The 21,614-nt window shown below is 42.4% G+C and overlaps 1 protein-coding gene across 1 annotated transcript in view; it reads right to left on the minus strand.

The window, feature by feature from the left end:
- Positions 1–2,106: 2,106 nt before the first annotated feature.
- LOC132576080 (calpain-14-like) overlaps positions 2,107–21,614 on the minus strand; it is a 66,968-nt gene continuing 47,460 nt past the window's right edge. Inside the window, exons 12-20 of the mRNA XM_060244914.1 lie at positions 21,342–21,547; positions 20,461–20,497; positions 18,547–18,609; positions 17,622–17,676; positions 9,730–9,794; positions 8,544–8,612; positions 5,634–5,712; positions 3,102–3,218; positions 2,107–2,288 (exon numbers count right to left, since the gene is read on the minus strand). Coding sequence (XP_060100897.1) covers positions 2,107–2,288; positions 3,102–3,218; positions 5,634–5,712; positions 8,544–8,612; positions 9,730–9,794; positions 17,622–17,676; positions 18,547–18,609; positions 20,461–20,497; positions 21,342–21,547 — 873 coding nt within the window. The remainder of the gene's footprint in view (positions 2,289–3,101; positions 3,219–5,633; positions 5,713–8,543; positions 8,613–9,729; positions 9,795–17,621; positions 17,677–18,546; positions 18,610–20,460; positions 20,498–21,341; positions 21,548–21,614) is intronic.

Below are 21,614 nucleotides of genomic sequence, written 5' to 3' on the forward strand. Positions count from 1 at the left end.
GAAAGACTCTTCTTTGTTCTGCTTCATGAATAGAGAGTCATCATCATCCACTGCAATGCAAAGAATGAGAGGAATTAAATGATGTAATCATGGTGGACTGCACACAAACATAAAATTATTAGAGGGAGAGGGACCATGAGAACTGCTTAGCAAAGCTCAACTGGAGTGGCTATTGCCTCGGTGCTGGTGAAGAAAGGGGTTCTGAGCCTGGGACTCAGGTAAGTCAAGTAAACATCACTGAACTCTCATTGGCCTACTGGGAACCAGTGTTGGGGGTGTGTGGAAAATGCTGTCAAGTCACAACTGACTTATGGGGACCCATAGGGTTTTCAAGGTGAGAGATTTTGGAGATGGTTTGCCATTGCTTGGCTCTGCATAGCGACCTTGGTGGTTTCCCATGCAAATAACAAGCAGGGTCAAGATCTGACAAGACTGGGCTAGCCTGGGTCATGGTTGTGTGAATACGTTTATTTCAGTGGAGAGGAACCAGTTCCATTTCTAGCAGGAGCACTTACGATACTAATTGTAGCAATGGCCAATGATTATATGCCCAGGCAGATAAAGAGACCATTAGATTTATCATCCCAGGTATCTCTCCAGCATAATGAAGATGTTTAACAGATTCAAGGTTCCAACAGAAATAATAAGCTTAATTTATATTGCTACCACTTGTTTGGGTTCAATTCTGGGATAAATTAAGTACTCTCAGCATTCCACAGTTAAGGATACATCAATCTCCAATTCTGACATACTTATTTTCTTCACTGTTTTCCCCCAGAACTGAACCCAAGGTAACCATATAGCCTCAGCTTATTATTTCTGTTTGTTCCTTGGATTCGTTAAAAATCTTCATTATGCTGTATTATAATTTACCTTCTACCTACCTATATGTATAGACTGGTAATTTCCACTGTGTTTCTGTCTCTTTTGACTCTAATTGGCCCTTCCTGGCAACTAACCCCCCACCCTCTCTCTTCCTATACATAATGGTTTTGTTCCTGGATCCATCCTCCTAGTCATTCAGGAGCAGAAGTTATGGCATGGGCTGAGCACCACTGTTTCACTATATCTGAAGAAATGTGCTTGCACATGAAAGCTTATACCTTGAATAAAACTTGGTTGGTCACCATTCAGTCCCTGATACCCTCAATAGTCAGTGATGTGGGAGACCTCTGCCTGAGAACCTAGAAAGCTGTTGCCACTCCAAGTAAAAAATAATGACTAAAGTACCTGCTTGTGGTCATGGAAGAGAATCTGATATGGTTGGATCATAGCTCAGTAAGAAACTTTAATTTACTCCTCTAGCACTCTGTTAATGAGAAAGTCATCCATACAACTCTATGTAACCCTTTCCACATTGCACTGAGTGCTCAGTGCAGTTCATAGTAAAAGGGAAATAGTGGTGCTCAGCCCATGCCATAACTTCTGCTCCTGAATGACTAGGAGGATGGACCCAGGAACAAAAGCTGCTCTGAGAGAACTCTTGGTCCAAGGGCTGGAATTTCCTGGGAGGGACTGCTTGGGTGCCTGCACAGTTTACTTTAATGATACAGCAATATTGGCTTAAAGACCATGAGCTGAGGGTGCCTGCACAGCCTCCTAAAACACCTCTTCCTGAATTACTTTCACCACTATTTTTCTTCCAGATGTTAGGAATTTATCCCATTCTTCTTTAGTTAAAAGCTGGTTCATATCTGTTCTTTCTCCCTTTTCATGTACAGGATCATAGGAAGCAGTCAGACTGCATACCTAAGACAGGCTGCAGTCATTTTCATCATAAGTATTGCTGAAAACACAATAGCTGTGGCCTTCCTCAGTGTACAAGTGGGACTGTGGCAAGGAGAAAAGCGGCCTCCATTTTGTGTTTGTGATTCAGCACCCTGACAACACAGTTATCATAATTACACTCTGAGGGGTTAGCAGTTTTCTCTCTTGTCCCATGGTGGGAAAGGGCAGAGCAATGGGAAAAGGAAGGAGCAACATCACATGAGCATGGAACATATCTTATAAGTCAGTCCACAAGAAAGGAAATTCTGATTGTACACACTCAAGACAATGCAATGAATTGAGAAGTATATAATCAGCCACATGACAATGATTTGGCCATTATGGGCTCATGTGGGCAAAACTCAGTTGTCTGCTTCTGGATGCAATCATGAAATATATAGATTCAAAAGCAAATGGTGTTCTCTCTAGTAAGTAGTTCTTTGCTGTAGAAAAAATATAGCTTACCTCATACTCTTGAAGATAGATCCCTTTGCCATCTTTAGTTAGGTTGCAGAAGGCCTCTGTGAAGGGAAGAAATTGGGGAAACTGATTTGATGGTTCACAGGAAGAAGAGATGTCTCACGTCCCCTGTCCTAAAGCCTTGACTGACATGTTCCTTCTTAACACACTAAAGTTGCCCAGATTACCACCTTTTCACTGGCCTTCTTCTTCTGCTTTTCAGAGCAGCCTGGCACACAGAAATATATCAGGTGGTATGGTACAGAAGCAAACAAAGGTAAAAATTTCAGTGGTTAAAATTCTGTGTCTCAGGCTGCTCTTAAAGGCACAGGAGGGTCAATAAAAAGATGACAGCTGGAGCATCAACATCTGAGGGTAGCCTTGAAGCAGACAGGAAAATGGAACTTCTGGACACACTAGGAAAATCTGTGCAGATGAAGCTGCTTAAGTGTTCCCCCAACCTAAGATGCAAGGAGGACATTATCCTGTCAGCCCCTGTATTCTGAAATTCTTGGAAAAGATGGAGTACTTGTTCTCCACTATAAGATCTCTTTCAGAAAAAAATGTCCTGCAAAAGAGTCCATCCGAATTAAATTCATAGCTCAGGTTTTCTCCATTCCCAAATCATTCTTAATATGGAAGCTAAACCTGTTACATCTTATTTTCTATAGGGGGAAAATGTCCTAAAATCCCTGAATTTAACCATGGTCTATGGATGTTAAGAAAATAGTGGGGACAAAGTTGGCTATAGAACAATTGCTTCTGTTCTGATTTGAAATCAGTCTGCAGACCCAGTATTTTACAGCTAAGGACTTTTCCTTAAATGCCAATTTTGTTTGGGATTCTGTGTGAGAAAACTAAAAGGCCATGCTCACCCTTAATGAATTCCACACGCAGCATGAAGCATACAAAGCTCTGAAAGCTGATTTTCAGGTCAGGATCCCCATATCGGAGCACCATCAAATTACAGACTTCATCACTCAGGAAGGTTCCTTTAAGATAAAATAAGAAAGACATCTAAGTTTCCTGTTGGGTTTGCATGTGGACAATAATACTATGAAGTATTACAAGGAAAAACGAATACTGGTGAATAGTGCTCACTGTTCTTAAGTTGGTTATCTGCTCCTTCCTCTAGCTAGGGCTGATATTCAGAAGCTGTCCAGAGCTCCAAAAATATCAAGGGGTGGGTGGCCATTCTAGTGAGCCCTGTGGCTTCTGGTCAGAGAAGCAATTAGAATGTCCCTAGACCCACAGAAACCAGGACTGGGCTGGGCACATGTTATGTTAGGTTTATTCAATTTATATCTCACCCTCCTCACTGAAGCACATCAGCCGCATCATTGACAAATCTACCCATGGCTTCTTTAGTAGCACAAAGAACTTTGCATGTTACCAATTAAGAAACTACTGACACAAAGCATACAAAGAAGTAAATGCTGAGAATCATCAGGATTTAAGCAGCTGTTAGGCAAGGAGCAGCAGGCTCTACAGGAGAACCCCAGTGAAACTAATTAATAACACATTTGCTAGTCTAAAATCACTTAAAGTTTGTTAATGTGATATTTGAAGGCCTGTATTTTTAATTGCATCATGTTTTCAATTATGATTGGTTTATTGTTGTCAGATGGTACAGCAAGTAAATTGTAATGAATTCTAATTTGATTTCTTTCATTATACAGTTTTAGCTCTGATTCTTGTAATTTTTATTAATTTCAAACTAATTAAGCTCCAACTTCAGCATAATTAAAAATTGAACTAATTCCATTTAACAAAGATACATTCTGTACAGATCTACCTTACAGCCATTTAAATAAAATGTGTTTTCCTTTTAGAATCAGATCAGTGGATGCTGCTCTACATGTGTGCCTCTTTTGAATGCCAAGCCAAGAGTGAGGCTGGCACAAGTACACAGATGCCACACTGTTATCAGAGAGAAGTCTGGAGTTTAGTCTGTTCATTGCCTGTAATTTGGTACTGAGGTCAATCACACATGTCCTTCCCATCTGAATGCTGTCCAGCTTAGAAAGGAGAATACCAGTTTGCTTGGAAAGCTCAATGTAGTTTATTCTACTCATCTGGTTCCAGCCATTCACACCTTATTATTAGTATTATCATGTGAGCTGAAACCACAGAAAAGTAGTTCTGGCACAACTGTGGAAATGCATGAAAGACCTGAGTTTCTAGACATAAGGGACTATATACACAGAGGTGGAGATCTCTTCCACAGCACCCAATGCCTTTAAATGTATTTGGGAGACAAGTTTTAGTCACAGTTGTCTATGCTTTGACTACCTCCAGACTGGACTACCGCAATGTTCTGTATGTGAAATTACCCTTGATGACTGTTCAGAAGTTTCAAATGAATGTGCTGCTAGCAGTTTTAGAAGTACTATGTTATCTGTCCACCTCCAGTCACAAGTTAAAAGTCACCTTCCCCATTATGAGCCTTCCTTCCAATTAAGGTAATCATCAGAAGCCCTGTTCTTTGAGCACTTCTAGGAAGTTTCACTTTCACAATGGCTGTAACAACTGAAGCTGGTATTCAAAAAGCCTGCTTCAGGGGTCTGGAGGATGGGTAGAACTGTTGTACATTTAGACACCTAATAGACTATTACATTAGTAAAGCACTTTCCGAAATAATCATAACATTGAGTCCATTCCATTACAGCAAAAAAAGTTATGTATGCAGTCAGATCTCACAAAGTATTTGATGTGAATTAATGGCAGAGATACATGCTCCCTCAAATAATGGGGGAAATGCTGCCTAAGATTTGAATGCTCCACTCAGTTTTGTAAGGATTTCCTGCACATTAATATAGCCTAGAATCAGAACTTGGTTGAAGAAGATGCATCATGCCAGTGAACTGCAGTATCTGAAGTGTACTTCATTTCTAACCTTCAGCTGCTCTGCTTTGCTACACATGGGAACAATGCAGTCATGCTGAACAGTATACTGGGGGAACAGTGTAATGTTTTCCTACTTTGCCATTTGACGATAAGCACTTACATCCTTTAATTTCTGCAGGTCTTGGCGGAAGATGAAACACTTGTCTTCTGACAGGCCATTTGTCCACTGAATCCAGCAGCTCCAATCCTAGCCCTGCTACCTTGGATCTTCAAAACCAGGAGATTCTGAGGACTGATCCAAAGTTGTTTGGAATGCAAAGTGTGTATCCCTCTACTCTATTTATAACCCCTCCTTTTGTACTTTATCAGCTATGGAATCTAACCAGGATAGCATTATTAGACATGGCCAAGAGTTGAATAGTTCAGGGTGTTTTTAGGAAAACAATGTTGCAAACTTCCTGCTCAATGTCTGATTTAAGAATAAAAACATGAGCACTGCAATACTTGAATACTGGATATCAATGGATGCTACTAATGGTAAATGCTTCATCATAACCTACCAGTTTCTTTCATGGCTGCATGTAACTCCTTTAGGCCCAAAGTTCCAGTCTGGTGGGGATCTTTCTTCTGGAAAACTTTCTGTCACAAACAGTTCAAAGAAACAGTCAACTGCTAGTAACCCAGTCAATTCTTTCACATACAAACACACACACAACTGTCCTTCTCTTCCACCTTTTGACATGACATTGGTGCAGTGATCATGTTCTTTTCTGAAGGAAGATGGAACTGGTAACCTAGCCAGTATGAAAAATGTAATTATGTTTTCTCCAGTACAACAGCTGGAGAAAGAGAGAGAAGGATCTGCATTATAGTTTGGGTCCTGCAGACTTCCAAGGAGTTTACAGTAGCAGAAATAGTTCTCTCCATTTGTATACTTGCAACAGTCTTCAGGCTAACAGAGAGTAATTGCATCATAGCTAAGCATAATTTGAACCGCTGACAGGCTTGCCCAGGGATTCCCAGTGTGGTGCCTGTGAGTGCCACAGAGCCCACTGACAACTTTCTGGTACCCACCGTTACAAGAAAATGGGCAAAGCCAGATGGGATTTTGCTTGGCACAGCTTCTGACTGGCCACTGAGACTTTGATTGGCTAGCTTTGCAGATTTTTAAAAACACTGCATTAACTGTAGCTGCCACCACACCACAAGGATCTTCACTATGGGTGTGCACAAAAAAAATTGGTATTTTTCAGATTCAGGTATATTGAACCTGAAAAATATCAGTATTTCCTGGTTTCCCCAAATCCCAATATGGTATGATATTGGGATTTGGGAAATATTTGGGATTGTTGAATTTTTTTAGCATGCAGACCTGGCTATGAGCAGATTCTAGAAGCTGGCCCTGGGATCTGCCTGCAGAGGGGACGTCTCTTGTCACCACATGCAGACCTAGCTGGGAGCATTCTCATGCCCAGTGATTTAAACTGCAGGACCGGAAAAGTTGGCCCCAGGACCTGCCTGTGATAGGGACGCCTCTCGCTGCTGCACATAGATCTGGCTGGGACGCTTCTCCTGCCTGGTGCCATAACTCAGTGAGTGATGAAGGCATTTAAAGACACCCTCTTGAAATGCTTTCTCCAAGCTGCAGGGGTTCAACTTGGTGAGTGAAGAAGGCATTTGACTGCTGTCTCTTTAAATGTCTTCTCCAAGCCATGCCACTGCCATGGCATGACTCAGTGAGTAAACTCAGAAATCATTTAAAGAGATTGTGGTGTCTTTAAAAACCTTCTTCAAGCTGTACTCAAATAAAAGTCAAATAATATCAACTTTTATTTGGGCTTAGGTATATCAATAGCTGAAAATAAACTCTGATATCTTTTCAGCTTAAATATACCTGGAAAATACCAGCATTTTGTTCAAGTAAACTGAACACAGATCTCTAATCTTCACTGTGTGATTGAAGGTAAGCTTTGGCAGCTATTTTGTAGCTGACTCTACTTATTGTCATAGGCCAGCCAGCTGTCTCCTCCTCTGAGGAAGAAGAAATGAAAAAATTGGCCCCTGCACCTGTGGAATACCTGCCTGAGCAGCTGGGTCAAAAAGCAGGCCCAGCAAGAGAAACATCAGGAAGCAATAATGCTTCCCAGTTGCAACTAGGCAGCTCATTCAGGCAGGATAAGAAAGAAATGACACAGAAGTCAGAATGCCAGTCACCACTGGTTTGTCCTGAACCAGCAGACTGCAGAAGAATGAGAGATCATTTGACAGCTCTAGAGAGACAAAACAGTGCCTGTCTGATTGCCCAGCAGCAATCAGTGTTAATTCCTGAAGCAGAGTCTTTGCAGGAGCAGGAATGACAAGCTGATAGGGAAACAAAGGACGTGCACCTGGAGGACAATGAACTCAGCAGTAAAAAGCAACACCTGTGCTTTGGGGAATAAGTCAGCTAATGAGGCAGATAAAATAAGCATGCTGAGTAACGCTCAGTGTAGAAGCAATTCTGCATGCCATAGTGCTGTCAGCTGGCTTTGTATTCTCTCCTTGTTAACCTTTGCTTGTGTGCACAACTAGGGAAGGAGACCTCGCACCCTGCACTGGTTCCAAGTCCTAGATACTGGAACTTCTTTTCCTCTGTCCTAAACTGAACCTTTGGCTCCATTTGGTTTGTAGACCTTACTCTTATTTCTTGCCTTGTTAATTGTCATGGTATTTGTGTATCCTTCAAACCCTGGGTAGAGTAACAGTACCAGGTTTGCCCTGAATGTAACACCTATGTCAGGAGCCATTTAGTGACTCTACCCATCACACTGTGGCAGAATTCCAAACATGTCTGCAAGTTCAAAAAGGCTGGGGACTCCTGGTCTGGCCATGATACTTAATTGCTTTTCTGTATAACTGCCTTTGTGTGGCTTCAAAGTGGTGCTTCTGACAGGCAAGCGAAAAAGAAGATGAAGAAGATATTGGATTTATATTCCGCCCTCCACTCTGAATTTCAGAGACTCAGAGCAGCTCACAATCTCCATTACCTTCCTCCATCACAACACACACCCTGTGAGGTAGGTGGGGATGAGAGAGCTCTCATAGCAGCTGCCCTTTCAAGGACAACCTCTGCGAGAGCCATGGCTGACCCAAGACCATTCCAGCAGCTGCAAGTGGAGAAGTGGGGAATTAAAGCCGGAGTCCACACATCAAAATGGCTCCAAAGAGGGATGAGCTGACCTTCTCATAGCAGCAGTGACACCAGCATGGGGGCTGCCATTCACACAGATTGCCTTTGCTCCCCCTATGCTGGAGGAAGCAGTTGAGTTCATGGAATGGAGGCAACCGCTTCCAGCCAATGCTAGTTGCCTATCAACTGCAATAGAGGTGTAATTGCATACAGAAGATGAGAAACCTGAGACCATTCACTGAAGCTTCTTTCCTTACCACACGTACATGCACACACTCATACCAAGTGAGGCCTTTTGTACCTGGTAATGAAGTAGACTTTTCCACAGACTTCTGAATTCTTGAATGCTCAATGTGCCAGTAGCATTAAACTGCAAAGGGATTTGTCAAGGCATATAACAATTAAAATTAAATGGGAGGTGGGGTGCGAAAATTTTGACCAGACTGATTTCAAAGTACTTATGTTAAACTGTTTGGAATAAAAGTCAAGGTAAGTCTGGGATGTTTTTTTACCTCCACTATAAATATGACCCTTTGCCTAATGCAACCAAAGTCAAAGGCATGCATTAATTCCAGATATCTTTGAAACTTGCCCCCAGGGGCTGTTTTTCTGTTTCCTAAAACTCAATGAGCATTTTCTCATTAATTCCAAAGGCAAAAAAATCTGTCCATTAAATAACCAACAAAGGACTAGTTTTCAAGGAAACCAAAACAATCCCTCATATGCCCCGGATTAAATGTGTATAAAGATGACCTTGTGCCTATGATGTTTGGGGTCACAGCCCCCCTTGTATAGGTCTACAGTTTGGACACTATTTAAATTCGATATTGCTGGCTATTTCCATGATTCCATTATCAATGCTGATTCTGAACTTAGATCATGAGAAAGAGAGCAGGGGGAGATACTTGTGAATTTTCTGTATTGTGCAGGGGGATGGACTAGATGACCCTGGGGGTCCCTTCCAACGCTATGATTCTATTATTCTTTGATGTTGCTATAAGGTATTTGTTTTATTGTTGTTACCCATCTTGCGTCTGTTTTCTGGTGAAAGGTGGGTCTAAAACTATAAATGTCTTAAATAAATGTATTCTGAGCCAGATAGCTTGATAAACTTCAGATACAAATCTGAGATGGTGGAGAATTCTGGAACAGCCCCTTGCCCCTTCCTCCAACCAGATTCCTCTTCTCAACAGTGATGCTACCAGTTACCTGGACTTTGGGTCCAACCCACAGAGTCCAGCTTCACTGGATTATGCAACTGGATTCTAGGCTAGATCCAAGTTCCCTCATCCACTTGTGCAAGATGGGAGGGAATTTCCAGTGACTCTCACATTCCACCACAGACCCTTCCCCCCCCTCCTCCAATTTCTCACTTCCTATTGTTCTCAAGGGTCCCTTTCTCTCAGTAGAAAAATCAATAACTCTGTAGCTACTCAAGTCATGTATCTGTGTATCGGTGAAATAGCTAAATGCAGAAGGCAGGATACATCTAGGACAGCCAGGATACTCCGGCAGGCATCCAGACTGAACCACAGCCTATTGTTTTGGAGATCTGGAGGAAGAAAGCAAAAAGAAACCCCAAGCAATGGTCAGACACTAAGACAAAATGCATTTGTTTGCTGAAGAATCATGCCCATGACCTGAATGATGATAACATACTTGGCATTAGTTGGGACATCAGGAATGGAAACTTATGGTTCCTGTATTTTAGCAATATTAGAGTCAGTTCAGAAGACAGTCTGGCTTCTTATGCATATTTACAGAGAAATAAGTCCCAGTAAAGATATACAAGAAGAATGTAGCTAAAGGGTTTAAATGCAAGGCCAAAGAATGAAAATCACCTCTTAGGATAAAAAGTTTCAGGTTATGGAGATCGTACATAATGGCAACTTAAGACCCACCAAGTCAAACCCAGCCAGGCAACCATGTTGTGTGGGCTGCCAGGTACTTCAGCACAACCCCTATTTTGAAGTCCCAAGCAGCCAACAAAAATATATGGGAGGCTTCTATATTTGTCTGAGGATCTATGGTCAATTTGGTGGTGCACAAAATGTCATTTTATATAAACATTTTGGTTTATACTGGCAAGGTAATCAGCATTATTTATTAAAACGCATCCTCTAAGAACAAGTCCAGAGTCCACCGGTGAATGAAACAAACTGATAATTCCTAAATTCCTGGCACCTCCTCCTCTGGCTAATATGTGTAAACAAGTGATAATTTTCAGTACAAAGATGACTAGTGAGTGAGCTATGTAATAGCTGAGATTCTGCTACAGAAGCAAACCTCTGAAGAATCCTGACCCTCATATGGGAGCTGTTTTTCTTGTTGACTTTCACAGCAGATTCTTATGTTCCTCTGTTCTCAATGCAGTACATCCAGTTTCCCTATGGTGTCATGCAACACTGGTTGTCCAAGCAGCTTGTCTTATGTGGCCCAAGGCTTCCTATGACAGCCCTGCATTAGTTTCCATACTGCTGGAATACAATCAGAACCATCCCTAAATCTCTACTTGAGGACAGAACCCTGTGAGAAAATGAACATCAAGTGATCTATTTTTGTTTGCCATGAACTCAGGGCTAGCATTCCCACTAATTTTATACAGCCTTGGAACTCTTTAGATTATGAGTGGTTTATATTTATTGCTTCCTAGATGAAAATGTGCATCTCTCATCTCTCCATTACAGGGACAGACAACACTTTTTGGCCTGAGTACCACAAAATGCAACATCTTCATGCTTCATACTAGCAAACAAAGTTAGCAGAAGAGATGAGGGTTGTACATGACCAGCCACACAGGGAGTAAGCTGAGCCCCATCAGTGGTGCCAGCACTTCAGTGCTTAAGTTGGACCTGGCTACTGGCTGCCCACATGTGTGTGGCAATGATGGGCATAAATCATATATCCTTTCACCCCCTTCTCAACAACCCTAAGAAGCAGGCTAGATTGAGTGGCTGGCCCAGGTCATCCCAGTGTGCTTCACGGGGATTTGAAGCCAGATCATCCCAGTTCTGCAGCTCTACATCACACTGTGCTATCCTGGTTCTGACTGATGTTGATTGCAACCATCCGGGGGTAGATCCTGCACCCTAAAAAGTAGCAAGGTTCTGAGAAATAATGGTGAGGGGGCAAGATCTATTAATTACAACTGTAGGGACTGCTTAAAAGGTCTATGAATCACAACTTGCAGAAACTGCTTGAACTTTTTATAGCAATAAATTTAGGATTCACGGGGGCAATGCCCCTTCTCTGCACTCACAGACATTTATATCATGGAGACTCTTCAGATGGATACTGTTAGAATGGGAATGAACCTAAGTTTTTTGTTGAGGCAAAGCTTAAGTTCCCTCGATTACAGTGGAGCACACTTCTGAATTAATATGCTTTGAATGGGAGCCCAAACAGCCTTGAGAGGAGCCACTTGCCTTCCTGTTCTATGTGATTTGTTCCCTTCTGTAGTGTTACTGGCTGCAACAAGGGCAGGGATAAATCTGACAGCTCTGTGTTCTCCTCCCATCCCCTCTGCATCTCTCCGAAACAGAACAGATAGACGAGTTAAAAGCACAGAGCTGAACATTCCTAGCGATTTGCGAATGACAAGAAATGGAACAGAAAGAGAGTCTAATCTTGTTGCAAATCATGATTATAGATTGCCTGCAGACTTCCATGGAGCAGGCACCAGGCTCATAACTCACCCATCCCTACTCTACAGAAACCGACGATGTTTTAATCTCATTATAGTCCTGTTTATTAAATATGAATCATGCACTGTAAAGTTTGAAAATGAAAGCCTTAAAATTGATTGCCTATGAAGAATAAAAGATGAGCCACACAGCCTGGTTAGTTCCCTTATAGATTTCACAATGCCTGACGGGTTACTTTGGAAAGGCTCTCCAGCACAGATAACATTGCCATCTCTGCTCACTCTTGAGCTAGCTAAGAAGACTGGCAACCCTTAAAGAGATGAAAGGTTTTTCATTCATTCTGAATGTCTGCCACAGAAGCTTTTATCTCATTAATGTCCTCAGCAGTTTCAGATTTTATCCATTTATGAATCTGGCCTCCTCCATTCATCGTTATTGGTTATTCACAATGACGTTTGTTTGTTTGTTTGTAAGAAATGCATTTCTGATTGAAGAACATTGGGGGGGGGGGAGAGGCTGACTCACTTGGGCACTTTTAATTCAAGGTGCAGACAGTCTGCCTGTTTCAAGGATATACCTAAAAATGTAAGAAGTGAATTAAATATTTACCAAATGTCAACAGCAAAAATCTCAGGAATCCATCAGAGATCAAAAAAAGTTTCCTAAATAAAAAGTGCTTTTTTTCAACATGGTAAAAACTGGGTAAGCCAGAAGGTTCCCCATGAGGGGAAAGCAGGAATGGGCTAGAGTGACAAATGGAGAAAATAAAGCATTCAACGTAAAATGTTTGGAAAACCATCTAAAGAACATAATGCATTTTCATGGAATTACACTCATTTGGGCAGCCATGTTGGTCTGAAGCAATATAACAAAGCAGGAGTCCAGTAGCACCTTTAAGAACAATGAAGTTTTATTCAGAATGTAAGCTTTCTTATGAACACATACATACGAAAGCTTACATGCTGAATAAAGCTTTGTTGTTCTTAAAGGACTCCTGGACTCCTACTTTGTTATATTTCATCATGGTTCATATTTCATCATATAATTAAAGGCAACAGAGGAAAGAAGTATTATGGACTAATTATTTATAGGTGGCTTTGAAAGGGAATGAGACACATTCATGCAAGATAGGTCCACCAGTGGCTATCAGCTGTGATGAATAACTAAAGTAACCTCCATGTTCAAAGGCAGTAATCCTCTGAACACAGTGCTGGGGGCAACAGCAGAGAGTGGCTTTGACCTCCATGTCCTACTTACCATACTTTTGGTAGCAACTGATTGGCCCCTGTGTGGAACAGTCTACTAGACTAGATGGGCCAATGGTCTGATCCAGCCTGGTTGGTTTTATGCTCTTAAAACAAAAATCTCCCTACTGATTCCTCAGTGCACACTAATTCTATGCATGCCCAATCTCCAGTGCAACCAGTGATACACAGGTACAAATCAGCACTAGTCTCCTTTGGCAGGATGCTAAAATATCAGTGAGGAATAAGAAGAAACTGCCATAAGAACAGCCTGGAAGGAAAAGAGTTTTCAGGAATATATCATAAAAGGATAAATAGTGAGACAGAATAATTCAGATTGGTCAGGAACTTGGATGGTCTGAAGTTCCTACTGTATAGCCCATCCCTCTGGACTTTTGGTATTTGGCTTGTATTTCAGGCTCAAAACTAGAGACACACAGGATCACCTCGATGCATTTTAAGGATAAGCACTGCAATGCAATCATCCTATGTCTGTACTCTGCTTCCGTAAAATGAAGACAATTGTGTTATATGCTTAAGGACAAGCATTTTCCAGGGTTGCAAGGTTCTCAGACAGATGGTGCTTAATAAGGGAGTTTACAGGAATTAAAAACAACAGAAAAAATGGATAATTTAGATATGGGGTAAGGACTTCACAAAATTTATGTACAAAATGTAGTACCTAAATTTTTGTGGCACCCACTAGCTTTCACCTTAGGAAACTGCAGCTTATCAAAGGAGAGCTCTCGTGTTACAAAAATCATAAATTCAAGGAAAGTGGTTTGAAAGGGTGAATTGTTATTCATTGTGGCACTTCATGAAGTGCTTTGGGATGGCAGCAGGAGTAATGAGTACCATTAAAGCTTTCTATCAAGATCTCTGCATATCAGTAGTAAACATAAATAATGAACAGTTCAGCATAAGCTTTGGATACCGATCTACTCAGTACTCTCCTTGTTCTGAAAAAGTAGGGAAAACTGATACAAAAGAGGCATTCAAATCTATTTTAACCATATGGAAGCTGCTGCTCATAAAATCAGACATGGCAGCCTCCTATCCTGACCAGCCAACATGCTATCAAAGAAGGAAGTTTCCATGCCTCTTTACCAAAATATGTTATTGGGAATCACATCACATTGTTAATGGCAGACTGTTTCTCACCGATACATAATGCCAGATAATCTACTCAGGCTCTATTCTGTGCTTCTCTGGCCACTGGTAACCTTTGCTGGCCCTTACCTGAACTACTGGTAGCTTTTCATTTTTAATGTCTGGTTCTTCACATTCCCATCTCCAGCCTCACAGCTGATCTGTCTCTGCAAAGATTCGTCTTGTATTGCATCAGCCTTCTCAGTGTCTGCCACACCTTCACCTTTCTTTTGTCTTGTACTCAGGTTCCAGTTGTCCATGGATGAATACTTCAGCATTGACCTGGGCCTTTCTCTCTTTGAGGGTGCATTTCTTTCACAATATGATCCTCCTTTGAGGGATCTGGCTCTCTTAGCTTATCACTGCATCCCAACCCCTTGTTCTAATCTTGATGTGACTCACTGAATGACCAGTTCAGATAAGACCATCCACACTTTTGCTCTGTTGGTTGCTGAAAAACTTATAATGTTATTGCTCAGCACAGGAAATGTTCTTTTTAAAAACTTGCACACATGGCTTGTAATGTTCTTAATGTAACTGATACTTTCTAGAAATGTAGTTAAAGTAATAATATTGTAAATGCATTTTCCTAAATCTGTGAGTGGGAGGGAACGAGGCACGGTTCTACCCAATCTCATCAAATCTTTGAAGCAAAGCAAGGCTGGTACTTGGATGGGAGACCACCAAGGAAGACTTCACAGAGGAAAGCAATGGCAAATCTGCTGTGCCTTGAAACACCCTTGCTGGAAGCAACAATGGTTGGTTGCAACTTGACAGCACATACATATGTAATCCTGTGGAGAACCATGGGCTTTTATATGTGACTGCACATGATTATTCATTGGTTGTCATGAGTGTCCAAGCCTTTACCCATGCACGGGGGTTCTCCCACATTTTAAAAAAACTCATAATTAAGAGCCAAGGGGGCATTATGCTCAGTAATCTTCCCAGCCTCTTAAAATATAATAAATGTGGGGCCCCAACTCAGACTAGAGTCACAATGGAAAGGGAGAGGAGCAGTGTTCCTGTTAAAGTGTGCTAGCATGCGCTGGTGTACTAATTTTTAGCCTTTACCACACAGCTTTTGGGCTGTGTGCTGGGCAAATAAATTCTATCCTGTTTCCTTCCCTGGAGCTGCTGCTGTATAGTAGCTTGCTTTCGTCTGGCTCCCTCAATTACGTGGGAGAGATACAAAGCCAAGCTTCCCTCCCCTCCACTGGCTGAGGTCTCCTCCACTCCTCCTCCTTTTGAGAGGAAGAAAAGGGAAGGGAAGGAGAGTGAGAATACAAGAGATAGAGAACTAAGTCAGAGTCCCATGGCACCTTTAAGACCAACAACATTTTATTTCAGGTGTAAGCTTTCATGTACACACACACTTCTTCAGAGGAAGGGAGTGTGTGTGGGTGGATTATTCTGCCAAGCTCTACTTTGAGACTTGTGCTCTCTCTCTCTAACACCCACGCATGGTAAAGAAATGCACTGTAATATGGGGAAAGGAGAATTAAAAGGAAATTATTTTTGCTTATTAAAAAAAACTAGATTAGATTTCTCTGTGCCTATCTGGGATTTTATTTTCTTTCGAAAAGACTAGAGATCAATTCCCCTGGATAAATGACTTACCTTTGGCAGGTGGGCTCTATTGCATTCTACTCTGTTGAAGTCTCTCCCCTCCCCAAACCCTGACCTCCCCAGGCTCCATCACCAAATCTCCTTCACCAGAGTTTGCAGCTCTATGATTGGACCATAAGATATTTGAAAAGATACAAATTTGAATAATGAACGATATCTGAATTAGGGTCTTCTGTTATTTTTTCTAGATAAAGTGACGGTGCCCAGTGACTGATCTTATCTGAAGGCATTTCACAACTTGTGTCATACCAGTGATTATTTTAAAAGATAGTCAATACTAGTTACCCAAATTTATTTTAAGCAGTTCAGCTACTCTTTAGATATAATCTTAAAGAGATCTTTTTAACCCTTAAAACAACTTTATTTTCTTCATTTTAAATTGCATGTATCAACCAAGGATAAAAGAAATAAAGTCAATATGGTCTAATCCAAAAAGACCCTGATTAGGAATTTGAACACTGTTAGGATCTTAGTGTGTTCAATCAAAATTTCTCATTTTGGTTACCCTAACTGGTCTCTGTGTAAAGGGCTTCTAATTAGAGCTGCCAAGAGGCCAGGAAGGAGGAGGGAATCCTGTTAACTGAATGTAGGGAACTGTACAGACATGATAATCTATGCAAATAGTCAATGTGAAAAATTTTGCTATTCTAGTGAAGCATGTAAGATTTCTCTAATAACAATATTTAGCAATAATACAGGACTTTCAGTGTTCCAAATCTGTCATATAACTGTAGTCATAATCTTTACAACAGCCTTGCAAAGTAGACCAGCAGTATTGTCCCCGTATTGCAGACTGGAAGTGTGACTGAGGAAAAAAAAAAGACTTGAGAAGGCCACCTAGAAATTTGAGGCATTGACTTCCTGGACCACAGTATATAGTTTAAAAGCAGGCCTCAGATTCAGTGGGAGCTCACAGGAGAGTTCTGAGAGTTCTACCTCCTTGTCCATTGACAAGGTGCAGCTGCATAACAATTCCTGGATGAGCTCCACCACCTTTTTTTCTACAAAATGACCCCTGTTTACAAGTAATATAGTTTAAAAGAATTCATTCTGAGATTTTTGCAGTTATGATAATAATGTTCTTTAAAAATTAATTTACGTGATAGTCAAAGATAGGCTAGCTCACAACTTTAATGCTAGTAGCTCTTTCGGTTCATAAAATAGAATTTTTGCTCACAACACCACACAGTTTAGAGGGAACATTGGAGACGAGGCCCCTGTACTGTTTTGCAGATCAAAACCTGAGCTGGTGGGGCAGCAATTTGTGACATTTTCTCCCTTCTACTGAAACCCAGGAACAAAATTTCAGGGTATTCAGCAGGAGAGTCCCCCTCTGCAAAGACCATGAACAATATACGGCAGTCAGTGGGGCTTCAATAAATGAAAACATGAAGAATGAGAAAGATTATGGTCTCTCCCAATGAACTGCAGTCCGAAACCTAATCCCAGCCTTGGACAGCTGCTATTGCCCCTTGCAAATACTAGGAAAATTAATTTGCAGACATTACAACACAATCATATCTCTTTTAGTCCTAACAGTGTGAAACTATTAGCATTTCAATATATGTAATAATGATCCATATTATAACATCAGAAGAGACACAAGAGAAGCATAACTATCTTTTGGGAAGCTCCATAAGGCTGAGTTGCATAATTAATTTTGCTACATGAATGCATGGATGGATGGTCTTTAACTATGCGGATTGTACTTACTTGTCCAGGCCATGTTCAGGAGCCACTGGAGCTGGACTGCGTTTATTTCAGGGTGCTAGAGCAGGAGAGACAAAAGGCAAGTTTTAAATGCTTAGCACCATTTCTGCTCATAGTCAACAATAAAGCAAAAATATCACAAGCCCAAGTTCTGTAACATCCATCATCCATCAGCTGGAGCTTTTCCATCATGCACAAGCACTGCCTGTCAGCAGGCGAAAATGCTCACACAAAAGCTTAGCATCTGAATAACTTCCTCTATGTGAACTCTGCTATGTTTCTTTATTACACCCCTTCCTGCTTTCACCTACTAGGCAATGAGCTGATACGAAAGAAGTATCTGTAAATCTAAGATAGCACACTTTCAAGGAACACTGCACTGCAGATGTATAATATGGAAAAACTGATGCATGCATGTTGAGTGGGTCTTTTGTCTAATCAGTGGCTGCAACCTATGAATGAGTGCCAAAAACACAGCAAACTCACAGAACAGGTTTTTATTGCTTTCTAAAACACATTTTCAGAATAAATGTATGATAACAGCTCCTGGGGATGCACCACTTCAGAATGGAAGAATGGGAAAATGCATTCCAACAAGTGATTCTCCCATCTACAATTTGATGGGCTAAACCCTATCATTCTGCTGAATATGTACATCAAGTATAACTGAAGGATCTTGTTGGATGCATAGCATACAGGATTCTAATTAGAATACCTGACGGTTGTTGAGACATGGATCTTTCTTGATGACCTCAGGAGGATTCTCTCATTGGCATTCCCTTCAGGTAATGCTCTCCTGGAGCCATTATCTTCCCAAATCTGGGAAATTTCTTTTTACCTACAAATCTTCCTTTACACAAATGAACTAGAATACAGCAGTCTAATGAAGCCAGTTCATTTCCTTCAGTAGAAACATACATATACTTACTTGTTCGAAGTACTTCATAAAGAAATCCTCCCAAATTTTGCCATCATATTTGTCAACTATTTCCTGAAGAGAAAAGGACTTCAGAAAAAGCAGGGCTTTTCATGTTTCTATTGTTTAAAAATAGGACCAGTACAACCAAGAGGCCTACTCAGGCAGTTGTCTCAAGTAGCATAGCTGAAGTGGTGATAGGAAATATCCTACCTGCCTGTCACCACCCATCCCATACCTCTCTTCCACAACCACTTCCTTCACCGCCCATCTTGCCCTGATGCCTCTGCCTCTGATGCCCCTTTTTGCCCTCTCTCCAGTCAAGGAACACTTCATTGCAGTTTTATAATACAGACAAATTGATGCATGACTTGCACTGGGACTTTCCTCTAGGCCATGCTCCCCTTACAGGTTTCTCATGAAATTCCTTTCTCTTGCAAGAGTTGGGCCACCATTTTGGTTGCCTTGGAGCCAGCAACAAAAACGGTGACCAAACTCATGAAAGAGGAAGGGAGCTTGGCAAACCCAGAAACACATGCAAAACTTGGCCCACTGTTTTTAAAGAGACCAGGAGAAGCAAAGGGAGCAGGGAGCTGCTCTGGCTTCCAGGAAGAAGTGGTGGCAGTCACTGGCCTCAGGACGCACTATGGATGGGGCTGATACTGCTTAGAACAGCTATGAGAGTGGAACTGGCATAACTCAAGGCATAGAAAATAAATTGCATTGTGTCTTCAGGTCACATTGGCAGCACCATATTTTTGGTAAGAGAATAGCTTCCAAAGAAATTCATGACAGCCACTTGGAGTCCTAATAAAATAAATATTAGAACTGGACACATGGAATGCTTCTTGCAAAACAGAACTATACACACAGAGGAGGAGACACCTCTAAATGCGATATGAAATCTGGGTGAGGGAGGGGGTGCGTGCTCCCATTAGTCTTACAGTTAATGTTCATCTCCACCTTAATTGGGTTGCACAGAGACTGGGACCAAAGTTTTTATTTGTAAATGTCCCGGTTGTGCCACGCCAGGACGGCTGCTGGAACCACCCACCACTGCCTCGGGCCAGCGTGAGACCCCCGCGCTGCTGCCACGGCCCCTGGAGCAGCACGCCACCCTCAACCCACATCTGAAAACACCCCCACCTACCTGGGGGGAAGGGAGAGAAGCCATCCGTCACCACTATGGCTGCTGCCGCATGCCAGAAAGCCGGGGCGAGGTCCGACCCCATGAAAACTGGGCTCGGGCACTGTGATGTCTGACCTTCTCCGGGGCTCCTCCAGCTGACTGGGAACGGGGAGCAGCAGCCCAAGCCCAGGAGAATGTCCCGCCCCCAGCAACCCTAGCAGCTGGAGGGAACGGCTGGGCGTCGGGGCTTAAGACAGGGGGCGGGGCCAGGGAAGACAGCCACTGGGAGGGGGCATGGGCAACAGGGAGGGCAATAAAAGGGGAGGAAGGGTGGCCAGGAGGAGGTCAGTGATGGCCCAAGATGTAGTACAAAGGCCTGCGACGTTGTGCTCAAGCAAAGACAGAGAGACGGGACGAGCACAAGTGCAGCAAGCACGACCAGTGAAGGGCGACAGGGTGCAGTAACCCAGCCCAGCACCTTCCTCTGAGACCTCCGGGCCACCCAGGGGCAGGGCCCCGAGGCCGCAAGGCGATGGCCGCTCGAGGGGCGGAGCCCCCAGATGAGGCAGGGCACCACAGTAAAGTATTTGAGATTTTTTTTCTCAGATTGGTTTTATTGGCAGGATGCCTTAAAAAAGCTGGTACCTTATGCAAGAAACAGTACCAAGCAGAACAGTGCCAAGTTACAGAGAGAGAACACTGGCAGGGCTGGAAGTAGAGAGAGGAATAGTAGAGCAGTCAGTAATATAAAGTGAAAAAAAAGTCAAATGGCTTATTTTTTTCTCATTTCATCTCACCTTTGAAAGGACAAGACTTGAATTTCCACCCATTTCACTACATGCAAAAAGAAGAAAAAAAGACAATCAGAGGGTATCTTGAAGCCTACCTGTGAAACAACCTGAGCTGGAAGACGTTGGCTGGTTTCACACTGTGAAATTGACATGATTGTATCCTGTTCAGAAAAAAATCACTAAAGTTTGTACCATTTCTGGGCAATCAGACAGCTGCTGCTGAAGCGGCAGGATCCCAGCAGCGGTCAGTTGTTGCCCATTCACACTGCTAGCCCAGTTCAACCACAGACCCACTGTGGAAAGGGTTGTCTCTTTAACAAAGGCCCCCGTGTGTGTGCTGAATTGGAGAAGTGCACCTGGGAGGGGGGAGAACAACCTTGCTGGCACCCCAGGACATTCAGGCAGCAGCTGATTATGCGACCTACATCCGATTCAGGGGGATGCTACCAGAAAAAAATGCTACCAGATAGCTTTTTAATGTGGATAGGAGGCATCTGGAGATGGGGTGAGTACGGGTGCAGCTTGGAGGGCAGATATGTTCATGCAATAGTGCACTTTTAATCCGAATGGGAGTCAGGGCTAGGTCGGGGCAAATCTCCTGTGTGAAACCACCCATAGTGTCTCACATACAATGACTTGCCTAGTTTATGCTCTGCTCACAGCCACAGCCACATGGTAGCAGTAGTGGCTGTAATTTAAGAGTAGTCCACTCTGACTGGCAGCAGCTCTCCACTATCTCAAGCAGCCTGAGAACTTTCAATGGTACCTGAGCCAGGGACCTTCTGCTCACAGAGTATGTGCCTTGCTGCTGAACCCACAATAAGAACATATTGTTTTATTATTCAACATCTTAGGATGGTTGCAGCAAAACAAAGAGGAGCACTTACTGAAGGCTATGTTTCCTGGAGAAGACACGCAAGAGGAACTCTGACTCTTGATGAGGTTCTGAGGTGGTGGGTACAATGACATAGGCTCCAGGGGGCAGCCGGAAATCCTGAGTCACTTCACGGTCATTTACGAAGAGTGAGGGGCTATTCAAAGGTGAGTTCTGGACAAAGAATTCAGGAGGTAGTCTTTTATTGCTCCCATGATACTGGCAACAGAAAACAAAAGACCAGGTAACAACAACAACCAACAAGTAAGCTTCAACTGGATCACAA

This window comes from Heteronotia binoei, chromosome 1, assembly GCF_032191835.1.
Source record: "Heteronotia binoei isolate CCM8104 ecotype False Entrance Well chromosome 1, APGP_CSIRO_Hbin_v1, whole genome shotgun sequence".
NCBI classification, from domain to species: Eukaryota; Metazoa; Chordata; class Lepidosauria; order Squamata; family Gekkonidae; genus Heteronotia; species Heteronotia binoei.